General features: G+C 52.2%; 1 protein-coding gene and 5 non-coding genes across 6 annotated transcripts; all 6 read left to right on the plus strand.

Moving 5' to 3' along the window:
* The first annotated feature begins 408 nt into the window (after positions 1–408).
* Positions 409–11,201, plus strand: DKC1 (dyskerin pseudouridine synthase 1). Its single transcript, XM_063170386.1, has 15 exons — positions 409–473; positions 665–726; positions 1,160–1,246; positions 1,777–1,868; positions 2,365–2,549; positions 2,996–3,060; positions 3,592–3,718; positions 4,689–4,819; positions 5,657–5,800; positions 6,243–6,363; positions 7,053–7,171; positions 8,159–8,262; positions 8,663–8,729; positions 9,324–9,482; positions 9,843–11,201. Exons 1-15 carry the CDS (start codon positions 458–460, stop codon positions 9,909–9,911), a joined length of 1,548 nt encoding a protein of 515 aa, XP_063026456.1. The 5' UTR covers positions 409–457; the 3' UTR covers positions 9,912–11,201.
* Positions 3,140–3,383, plus strand: LOC134425950 (small nucleolar RNA SNORD17). Its single transcript, XR_010029818.1, has one exon. It is a non-coding gene; the product is annotated as a small nucleolar RNA SNORD17 (small nucleolar RNA).
* LOC134425953 (small nucleolar RNA SNORD83) lies at positions 3,914–3,989 on the plus strand. Its single transcript, XR_010029821.1, has one exon. It is a non-coding gene; the product is annotated as a small nucleolar RNA SNORD83 (small nucleolar RNA).
* Positions 4,963–5,097, plus strand: LOC134425956 (small nucleolar RNA SNORA36 family). The gene has a single exon (XR_010029824.1). It is a non-coding gene; the product is annotated as a small nucleolar RNA SNORA36 family (small nucleolar RNA).
* Positions 6,599–6,842, plus strand: LOC134425951 (small nucleolar RNA SNORD17). The gene has a single exon (XR_010029819.1). It is a non-coding gene; the product is annotated as a small nucleolar RNA SNORD17 (small nucleolar RNA).
* LOC134425949 (small nucleolar RNA SNORD83) lies at positions 7,454–7,529 on the plus strand. Its single transcript, XR_010029817.1, has one exon. It is a non-coding gene; the product is annotated as a small nucleolar RNA SNORD83 (small nucleolar RNA).
* Positions 11,202–11,284: the final 83 nt, after the last annotated feature.

Here is an 11,284-nt window from a genome sequence, read left to right on the forward strand (position 1 = left end):
GAGACAGCAGTTTTTCCAAACGCTCTCCCAGTGTTTGTTTTTCAAGTGTTTCTCACCTTCCACACTTAAATAACGAAGAACTTGCCATTTTCCCTTTTGAAACGCAAACAGAGACGCTGCTAATTTTAAGAAGCCTTAGTTACCACAACCCTCTTTTGACAAGGTAAAATGGTAGTAGAGAAAGACTCGAACTGGATGCTATTTTATGGCTAAGCTAGCCGTGAATGCGCCAGGCCGAGAGGCAAAACTAAAACCCAATGTGGGGAAACTCCTTATGTCCGCGTCCTTTTCAAACTCCATCGGACGGAACTGCGGCTCTGTAGCCGCCGTGGCGCCGGGGGCGGGCGGAAGGCGGCGGAAGGGGCGCGGCGCGGGCGGTGCCGGTGCCGGTGACGCGGCGCGCGGGGCCCGGCGGGACGGGGCGGTCGGTGCGGCGCGATCAGCACGCGGCGCGGCCATGGCGGACGGGGACGGTGCGCAGCGGTGGGGACCGGCGGGGGCGCGGGCAGCCCGGGCGGGGAGCGGCGCGGGGAGGGCTCGGGGCCGGCGCGGCGCCGCTCGGGGAGGGCTCTGCGGGCGGCTGTGCCCCGCCGGGCCTTTGCCCCTCTGCCCCTCTGCTCTCCCGGGCCTGCCGCCGCTCACTCCCGGCGTGTCGCTCCCGCAGGTTCCAGCGTGAAGAAGCGGCGGAAGAAGGAGAAGCGGGCGCTCACCGATGATGATGTAGCGGTGAGCGCGGGGAGGAATGGGGGGTGGGTCAGGCCGTGCTCGGGGGGCTCCCCCAGCCCCATCCGTGGGGACGCGTCCCGGGTACCGTGGGTAGGGCCCGGCGGGGCTCTCCCCGCTCATCCCGGCGGCAGCGCGGCCGCCCCGCGTGGAGCCAGCGGAGCCTCCCGGGAGGAATGGGGGGTGGATCGGGCCGTGCTCGGGGTGCGATGGGGTTCTCCCAGCCCCATCCGTGGGGCTCCCCCAGCCCTATCCGCAGGGACGCGTTCCGGTACCGTGGGTAGGGCCGGGCCGGGCTCTCCCCGCTCATCCCGACGGGATCGCGGCCGCCCCGCGTGGTGCGAGCGGAGCCTCCCGGGCCACGTGGAGAGCGCGGCGGGAACGCGGCCCGCCGGCTTCCCCCGCTCTGACCCCGCTTAACTTCGCCCCCCCCCAGGACATCCAGCACACCGAGGACTTTCTGATCAAGCCCGAGTCGCGGGTGGCCCAGCTGGACACGTCGCAGTGGCCCCTGCTGCTGAAGGTAGGGCGGCTTTGCTCGGCCTCGTGGCCCGTCCGAGTTCCCGCTGCTTTTGTCCTCTGCGCCTGGAGGTGTAACCGCGCTGCTGGAGAGGCACACGTGGTGCTCTGCCGCCAGAAATCGTGTTACAGTGTCTCTCCAGCAGTATCGTTTAAGTTCAGTGAGTTTTTCCGTGCTTTGGAAAGATCCCGCCATATTTTTGGAGTTTTTCATTTGGGTCTGATTACGGCCTGTGGCGTGTGTAGGGTTCCATGTTGCTTTTGCTGAGTTTCTGGGGAGTGTTCGGTTTATCCTGGATTGTCAATGCATATATTGTGCTGCTTTCCCATCTCCTTCAGTCCGGGATTTCTATTTTTTTAGATTTTTGTAAAATAATACCGTGTTTTCATTGTTGGGTCATTTTCATTTTGGAAGTGGTTCTGTCACTTAAATGTAAAAATCAGACCTGGTTATGTGGGAGATGTACTGCAGCACAACAGCACTGAAATCAAGGGACCTTAAAAAGACTTGTAACTTCTGCTTGGATTTTGTAGAACTTCGACAAGTTGAATGTGAGGACAGCACACTACACACCTCTTCCTTCCGGTGCTAATCCCCTGAAGAGAGAGATTTCTGACTATGTTAGGTGAGTGCAATACTGGCCATAGTGGTTTATTTTTCTTGCACAGTTAATACCTTCAAAATATTTTCTGTCTGGATTCCCCTTGTACCTTTCTTCTTCACTGCAGAATCAGTAAACATTTAAATAGGACCCACTGATCTCTCCCTTTAAAGTTTTCTTTTTTCTGGGGTTGTAGCAGGTCTGATAAACATGCAGACCACCTAAGGAATTCTCTGGGGTCTTCAGAAAAGTCCCTTGGCCTGCTGGGCTTTGAAACTGCTTGGAGTTTGTAGAATTTGGGTTTTTTTTATAAGTGCATGGGAGAATTCTTTGCCCATGGATTATATCACCTGTTGTGCATGGATGGAGTAGGTCATTGTCAGCTTACTGAGAGCTCATCGCTTGCCTGGCTGTATAAAAATACATTTCTTTGCAGCCAGGACAGTATTTCAAAGTTCCTGCACTGTTGCCATGTATGCCCTGATGCTTATCTCCCATTCCCTGCCCTTTTGCACCCCAGGTCTGGCTTTATTAACCTGGACAAGCCCTCCAACCCATCCTCTCACGAGGTGGTGGCGTGGATCCGGCGCATCCTGCGCGTGGAGAAGACGGGGCACAGTGGCACCCTGGACCCCAAGGTGACAGGGTGCCTCATTGTGTGCATCGAGAGGGCCACAAGGCTGGTCAAATCCCAGCAGAGTGCAGGTTTGTTCCATGCTCAGGGCCATTTGCAGTGACTGGGGATGTGTGAAGTGCTTTTGGAGACAAAATGGAGGTTTCTAAAACTTCAAAAGTTCAGTCTTAGTCTTCAGTGCCTTGACATTAAGGGTTATTTCAAACCACATGTTGTCTCAGGTGGTTTTTTCATTGCTTCTCTGGTGCTTGGGCTGATACAAGTCAGTGAAAACACCTCTGACGTGGTTTGATGTACCAGTTGAACTTAGGGCCTCTTCTAGTCCAGAGAAGAAATAAATACAGCTTAGATTTATTTCCCTGGAAGAAGAACCAACTCTTAATAAACCATGCCCATTTCCTAGAAGGGATGGTAGGATTTCAGGGTTCTGGGGATGTGTGGCTGTTGAGCAGGGTGGACCTTGAGGTCAACATCAAATGCCAGTGGCCGTTCCTGACTGCTCTTGTCATTCTTTCAGGCAAAGAGTATGTGGGAATTGTTCGGCTGCACAATGCCATTGAGAGTGAGGCCCAGCTGGCCAGGGTAAGTCTCACATGCTCTCAGCCATGCTGGGCACTGGTGGGAGATGAGAGGCCAGGAGTGGAGCTCAGGTGTGCTGTGTGTGAGGTGATGACACAGTTTATCCATTCTCTGAGTGCAGTGGAGCTGCCCTCCTGCAGCACCCAGCTCCTGTTCTAGGCTCTGGGTGCTGTGCAGCCTCCAGACACCCTGCAGTGTCCCAGTGTCCTGCTGGGGGCTGCTGGATGTGTGGCTGGCTGCCTGCAGGGGGGGAGCAGGGCTGGCAGGGTTGGAGCCCCTCCTGGGGGGCTCCAGCCTCACTGGGACGAGGGATGGTGTCTGATCACATGCTGCCATCTAATGGAAAAACCCTGGCTGTGTTCACTGGCATCTCGACCACATCACTGGCTTGGATTTGCTGTATTAAATATGGATAAAAATTAGGGTAAACCTTGTGGTTTCTCACTCTTGGAAGTGGTCACAGTTGCTGCAGACTCCAAGGTGCTCCTGCATTAGGGCACAAGTGTAAACTCTTGCTTCTCCTTCCTCCCTCAGGCCATTGAAACCCTGACAGGTGCCCTGTTCCAGAGGCCCCCCCTCATTGCTGCTGTCAAGCGACAGCTGAGAGTCAGAACCATCTACGAGAGCAAGCTGGTGGAGTATGATCCTGAGAGAAGATTAGGTAAAACAGGGCTTTCCTGCCTTCTTCCTATGAAACAGACAACTGATAAAATTTTCTGTGAAATGGGCTGCTTTTGGCACATGTCTTAAGACCTAAATCCTCCCATTGTCCAGCAGTAACTGCTTCATGCATTGCTTTGGTGTGCTGGGAAGCAAATCCCATCTCTTTTTGTGCTGCTGCACCCTTCACAGAAGAGCCAAATGATGTCAATTAGATGGCATTAGCTCTCAGGGCAAAGATGACCTTCATCTATCACCCCATGCTGATGGCTCTGGGAAGGGTTGGGCATGCAGCTTCTCTTAAAGGATGTGGTTTATTTTCTGCTTAAATGTTGGGGTGCACTAAGTCCTGGCTGGGTGATAACAGGGGTGTGACAGACCCCCCTTTTGAGCTCCACAGAATCCCAGGCACGAGTGGAGGAACAAAAAGGCAGCAGCACGGGCCCTGGGGTGGAACTGGGGTAACTTTATTCGATGGCAAAACCCTGAACTGAGGGCAGACAGGAACACAAGGCAGGGAATACAATGTGTAAACCAATGGAGGGTTTCAAGGCAGGAGAACAGCTTAAGTAAACCAATGGGGTTTCAAAGGATACAGAACTGACAGGGAGGTTTCTAAAGGGAAGGGCAGGTTCGGGGAGGGATTGACATTTAATGGAAGGAGGAGTAAGGAGGGTTCTGGGGAAAAGAGCAGGGACAGGAGGGGTTGACAGCTGGGATGGGGAGGTTGAAACTTGGCAGGGAGTGGCCAGGTAACAAACAGAAAAACTAGCACTTAACTGAATAGAATAACAATGAGGGAACAAATCTAATTTTAGAAACATAAGATACAAAATGGCTTGTGCCACTCTAAAGACAGGAGGAGGACAATGCAAGGAAGGATTGCAAAACCACAAATTAAACAGTGAATATACCAAATAAAGAAAACGCTCTACAACCTCTAAATCTCTCTATCCTGCCCTGCCTTTCAGGTATCTTCTGGGTGAGCTGTGAAGCAGGCACGTACATCAGAACCCTCTGTGTGCACCTGGGGCTGCTGCTGGGCGTGGGGGGCCAGATGCAGGAGCTGCGCAGAGTCCGCTCGGGCATCCTGGGAGAGACGGTACAGTGGCACCTCAAATGTAGCCACCCCTTTGACATGGGCACAATTGCAGCAGCTCCTGGGGACTCTGGGAGCTCCACAGTGTTAGGAGGAGGTTTGTGCATAGCCCAGAGCAGTGAGAGCTCTTGCTGTGGATGGTCTGTAACCAAAGTGTTGAGTTCAGTTCAGGATGTTGCTCCTGTTCTGGTAATTAAACTTTGGGACAGTGAGTGACTGGGAAGTGCACTGTGGTGGCTGAAGGTTTGTTTTATGTCACCTGTGTTTCTCAGCCTACAGACCCTGGTGTCCATGAGTTCAGGAGTGTGAACAGCTCAGGGAATGGGGTTCATTGGAATGAGCCTGGGAGGTCCAGTCTTGTGAGATCTTGGACACTTGTACAGTCTTTTCTTTCAGGTCATAGAGAGATCCTGCTGCTGGTCCAAACTCCAGAACTAATTTATTTTTTTGCAAAGCAGCAGTATCAGAGTGCAAGTGCTTCCCCACCCATCTGTGCTCTTGGCACTATAACCACTGGGTCATTTCGGAATTCCAGGTGTTGGGTGCTCACAGTTTTCTCAGAATTTATTCCATGTCACAGGTTAAAGAGCTGGTTAATTAAGAGTTTCATGTGGGCAAACCTTAGGCTGTAGATCCAAGTGCTGTCTGAGATTAGGAAGGTCCAAGTCTGGCAGCTCAAGCCAGGCTGATCTCAAGCTGCTGATGGAAAGTATTCTTTCCTCTCTTAAGTTGTGTTTTCATGCTTGTGGTGGGTGTCTGGTTTCACTCCCTATTTGCTCTTGGACTTCAGCTGTTCTCTTGTGCATGGTGGGAGAGTTTAGAAGGGTTTTGCCTTTGCAGGACAACATGGTGACCATGCATGATGTGCTGGATGCTCAGTGGCAGTATGACAACAACAAGGACGACAGCTACCTGAGGAGGGTCATCCTGCCCCTGGAGAAACTGCTGACCTCACACAAGAGGCTCGTCATGAAAGACAGTGCAGTGAGTTCCTGAGGCAGTGCCAGGGGACTGACAGACACTGCAAGGTGTCCCCCTGACTTGTGCAGCTGGTAGAACACACAGGGGATCAGCAGCCATGGGATATCCAGTGCTGTCCTGATGGTGACTTGTGTAGATCCTCATGTGGCTGCTGCCAGAGCAGCACTAAGGGGCAGGAGCCATGAATTAAATACAGAATCTGCTCTCCTCACTTAAAGAGGACAATGATGGTTATGAGAGATCTGCCTCACCTGTTGTTTGCTGTGATGAGTGCTTTACTTTCTCCTTACAAAGCTCCCAAGTTTTATGTAGTGGACAAAATCCCTGTTTACTTAGGGATGATATTGCTGGGATGGTAATGTCAGTGGGAATCTAAAAATTAGAGACACTTCATACTTTGATTCTCATAGTAACTTCTAAGCTCTTCCATTCCCTACATTTTCAGGTTAATGCCATTTGCTATGGAGCCAAGATCATGCTGCCTGGTGTTCTGAGGTATGAGGATGGGATTGAGCTTAATCAGGAGATTGTTGTCATCACCACAAAAGGAGAAGCCATCTGCCTAGGTATGGAATGCCTCCTTCTCCTTGTGTCCAGCTAACTGCAGAAATAACAGAATGTGTGACAGTAAGAGCACCACAAATTAGTTCCTGTGTGCAGAAGGTTTTATTAGTGCTTCCTGATGGAGAATGTGGGCCCAAGGCAGCTGGTTTTGGGCACGATGTTGCAAAGCAGTGGCTGCATCAGTCCCGGGCCAGGTGTGAGGGGTTCAGCAGCTGTGTGATGCTCAGGTGTGCTCATGTGAGGTGATGACACAGTTTATCCATTCTCTGAGTGCAGCGGAGCTGCCCTCCTGCAGCACCCAGCTCCTGTTCTAGGCTCTGGGTGCTGTGCAGCCTCCAGACACCCTGCAGTGTCCCAGTGTCCTGCTGGGGGCTGCTGGATGTGTGGCTGGCTGCCTGCAGGGGGGGAGCAGGGCTGACAGGGTTGGAGCCCCTCCTGGGGGGCTCCAGCCTCACTGGGACGAGGGATGGTGTCTGATCACATGCTGCCACCAGGCACAGCACACCTCCTGGAGATCAGTGCAAAGGGACTCCAGCAGTAACCAGGGTCTTCAGAGAAGCTGTGTGACATCCACTGAGTCCTTGGGGTGACACTGGTGGGGGTGTTGGTCATCTTGGTGCTGCCAGAGGCAGAACAGGCTGTCCCAGTTCTGCTGTTCAGGAGTTACTGACCCCCATGCCTGCTTCTGCAGCCATTGCCCTGATGACCACAGCTGTCATTTCCACGTGTGACCACGGCGTGGTGGCAAAGATCAAGAGAGTGATCATGGAGAGAGACACCTACCCCAGGAAATGGGGGCTGGGCCCCAAGGTGAGTGTGGGCCTGGGGCCAGTCCCAGGGCACTGGTGGGGGCCCAGCCATTGGGATGTGGGGCTCTGGGACCCTTGGGCACAGCTGTGCCTTCTGCAGGGCCTTGCTGTAATTCTGCTGTGGTCTCCTGGAGCTGTGATGGTGGCAGTTCCAGTGCCAGCTGTGGCAGACCAGTGCTGGTGGGAGTGAGGCTTTCCCTCCCAAAAGAGTCTGGGGGCCACTGCTGGTGTTCAGGCATGGGCTCCTCAGCTCTGCACAGCACCAGCCCTCCTCTGGGGAAGAGCCACATGATGTGAAGTGGATGGCATTAGCACTCTGTGCAAAGATGACCTTCATCCATCACCCCTTGCTGATGGCTCTGGAGGGGCTGGGCAGGAGCTTCTTTTCTTTCTGTTGCTTAAATGCACACTAAACTGTGCCTGAAGTGGGAACACCCAGTGTTGGGTTCCTCTCCCAACATGTGGTATGTTGGTATGTGGTAATAGCTCAGCTGCAGCCAGGCTGGCCTGGTGCAGGTTGGACTCAGAGCTCTGTGCCTGCCAAGTTGCTCATCCCATTCCTGTGGTTCAGGTGAAAGCTTTGGGGCTGCTAGCACATCTGTCTCATGGCAAAGGTGGGGTAATACAGGATGCTTCAAGCATTTTGGAGTCCTTTGTAAAACCCCACAAACAAGTGGTCCAACTCAAATGCTGCAGGTTCAGGCTGGAAGAACCCAGTCAAAGATCCAGACTCCATGATGTGCAGTTGTGTTACTGTTGCTGTGACTCCCCCATCAAATTAGCCATTATCTACTGATAAAGATGCCTCTTGTCTGATTTAGGCTTCTGTGCCGGGGATGTTTTGTCTCATTTGTTTTAAGGTCCTTGGAACAGTGGTAAATAGATGATGCTGTAGTTGCTGGCTTGTAGCTGGATTCCCTCCTCTTAGCTTGAGGGAGGATTTTCCCTACCTGGAGCTGCAGTTTGATTTGTGGCACTTTGCTTTCAGGCCAGTCAGAAGAAGATGATGATCCAGAAGGGTCTGCTGGACAAGCATGGAAAGCCCAATGAGAGCACACCAGAGTCCTGGAAGATGGAATATGTGGATTACAGGTGGGTATTGGGTGTGTGCCTCCCACAGGGTTGTTCAGAGGGGACCAAGGGCTGGGCTGGATGCTGCTATTTGTGCATGCATCCTGTTAGGCTTGGCCTGTGGGGTGCAGTTGCATCTCTTGAAGTGCTCTTGGGCAGTGTTGGAAGGAGGCCCTGAGCAGACAGTTATCCCTTTTTAGCCTGCAGTGGTTTTAGAGGGAGTCAGTCTGCTAAATCAAAAGGGGAGGCCGTGCTGTGCCCAGCCCAGCTGGCCCTGGTGCAGGCTGCAGGTCTCTCCTACACCAGCTTCCCCCAGCTCTGGGGTGGTTGCAGAGCCCTGGTGAGGGGACAGGGATTTGTACAGGCCAGAGCAGCACGAGGCAGTGACTGTCCTGGGCAACACTGGGATCTTTTCTTTCAGGGATGCTTCCAGGAAAGAAGCAGCTGCTGATCACCAGGCTGTTTCAGAGGTGGACAGGGCTGCAAAAGTGAGTATTGCCAGTACTCTCTTTTTTCATGCCCTTGTTATTCCCATTATCTGCACACACCTTGCACCTGCACTTTGGTCCAATGATGATTTTTAGTCCAGGGTTTTCCATGCCCTTTGTTAGGCACAAGGTCAGTGCCCATTCACAGTTCCTTGCCTGGGACTGCAGCAATTTCCTACCACCCAGGGCATGATTTGCAGCTCAGACACCAAGCTACTGGCCCTGGGCAAATTCTTCAACACAGCACAAGAAATTATATTGTATGGAGCCACAACAGAGATTTGTTGTGCCAGAGAACCTTTTTGGAGACGACAAAGAGCTGCAGAAATGTCCATGCAAGAGTTGCACCTAAAATTAGCTAACTCAGGGTTTTGCATGCCCTTGGAAAGGTGCAGCAGTGTTTTAAACTAATATTTGGGATACAGGAAACACAGAAAAATACAAGGGGCACTTCTGGCAGAAGCAGATCCTAGACGGAGTCTGCAAATCACCCTGTTGTTAAATGAAGTTGTATTGAATCAGGCAGGCAGTTTTCCCCTCACCTGAGCTCTGTTGGAAGGTGTTGGTGTGTCTGACAGTGTGTTCCCCCAACAGAGAAAGAGAGACTCAGAGAGTGAAAACGAGGAAGCTGTGACCCCTCCATCCCCTGCCACCCCACCACCAGAGGAGCTGAGCAAAAAGGAAAAGAAAAAGAGGAAGAAAGAGAAGAAAGCCCAAGAGGCAGCTGAGAGTGGGGGAGAACAAATTGAGAGGGTATGTAATGGGGTACTGCCATGGTCCCAGCATGGTAGAGATTGCTGTGTGTCCCTGATCACCTCCAGGATTAGTGCACCAGCAGCCTGCAGTGTGTGTCCACAGAGTGCCAGGCTTTCCACAGCAGAGGAGGATGGTTTAGAGGTGCATTTTAAACTGAACTGGTGGTTGGAGATAGGGCAGGTGGCCCAGGACAGTTGGGGGGTTCCTGCCAGGCCCCCTCTGTGCTCTGGTGCCCTGTGGGAGGATGGTGCTGGGGTGTGCCGTGGGGACTGCACTGCTTTGCTCTTTGTTCTTCCTGAAATGGGCACTGGGGGATTCCTTTTTGATGGCTTCCTGACCTTCCCAACCTCTCCACAGACCAGTGAGAGCAGCAGCAAGAAGAAGAAGAAGAAGAAACACAAGGAGGTAGAAGAGAGCTCGGATTAAGCAGCTAGGTGTGTCCAAAGCAAGCAACCTCATCAGTGAGGAGGAGGAGTTTTAGGCCTTGAGAAGAGGAGAACTGGCTGTGTGGCAGAGGAACCAGCAAGTTCAAGTTCTTCTCTGCTGTTTATATGAGTGAGGGGGTGTTTGCCCTGCTCAGGTGCCCCTCTTTTCATCCTGTTTTAAGGGTTGCCAGAGGAGCAGGGTGCCTCACTGTCCCTGCACTGGATTGATCTCTAAAGCTGAGCACCATGATGCCAACAGAAGTGGTATCTTCAGGGAAACTGTAGCTTCTGGCTCTTCCTTGGTCTCTGTTTTCACCTTAGTGAGGGTGGAATAATCTGTCTCCCCCCTCATGTACTGCCTCTTTCTTCCTTTTCTCTCAAGACTGAGGCTGTTACCTGACAGTTAAAGAATGTGTTGCTTCCTGGAGGAGTGGCTTTGTCACAGCCCATGTGCATGGGTTTCCATGGGGACAGATCAGTTATTTCTGAAGGACTGTGTTTTGTTTTAACCTGGCCACATGCTTGGCTTCACCTTCAGTTAAATGAGAACAAACAGTCCACTCAGATTGTTTTTCACTCCTTTTTTGACCTTTATCATGAAAGGATTAGAGAATTTAATTCCCCCTTTTTGCTTATACCACGAGGCTGTGCTTGTTCATGGTGTGCTGATTGCCAGGCCCAGCAGCCTCAGGGACCTGGGCAGTGTGTCCCTTTGGCTGGCTCTTTGCTCTTCTCTACCCTTTGTTGGACTGCAAAGCTTTTGGTTGCCTTGCCTGGTTCTGATGCCCAGTGTGCTGTGAAGGCTGGAGGGCAGCAGGTGACCAGGAGGTGACCAACATGTTCTTCATGCTGCTGGGGCTGGAGTCCTCCTGAGGGAAAGCTTGGTCAGAGGCAGCTCTGCCAAGGGGCATTCATTGGCTGTGGGCTTGAACGGTTTCAGATAAATCTGTTGTATTGCTAAGCTATCTGGAATTACTTGCTGGGGGCAGAAGGTCTCTCCTCTGTCACAGGGGTAGTGCTGAGCCAGAATTGAGTTCCTTTTAATGAGGAAGAACCTCAGGCTGTTTTGTTCTGAGTTTGATCCCTGCAGAGATTCTGTTAACTGTTGGTTTAACCTTGTGCACTGCTTTAGTCTTAATGGTCTATGCTCCCCTCCAGTGCTGGAGATGCAGACAGAGGGGACAGCAGCTGGTGGGTGTTACAACCTGAGCACGGGGAAAAAAAAAGGTCCATTTTTATTTACTCTTTTTTTACAAAAAAAATAATAAAACTTCCAGTTTTGAACAGGTGATTTTTTTGCTCCTTTGGTTCCTCCCAAAAGGTCAGTGGCATTCATGGGGCAGATTTTACCACACACCCAGCCTCTGCTCCTCT

This window comes from Melospiza melodia, chromosome 16 (assembly GCF_035770615.1).
Source record: "Melospiza melodia melodia isolate bMelMel2 chromosome 16, bMelMel2.pri, whole genome shotgun sequence".
NCBI classification, from domain to species: domain Eukaryota; kingdom Metazoa; phylum Chordata; class Aves; order Passeriformes; family Passerellidae; genus Melospiza; species Melospiza melodia.

What these genes read in the sequence shown, in the direction of transcription:
- DKC1 (XM_063170386.1), top strand. An exon ending in CGGGCATCCTGGGAGAGACG is followed by an intron (nt 4,820 to 5,656) that starts GTACAGTGGCAC and finishes TTGCCTTTGCAG; the next exon opens with GACAACATGGTGACCATGCA. An exon ending in AGGAGAAGCCATCTGCCTAG is followed by an intron (nt 6,364 to 7,052) that starts GTATGGAATGCC and finishes CTGCTTCTGCAG; the next exon opens with CCATTGCCCTGATGACCACA.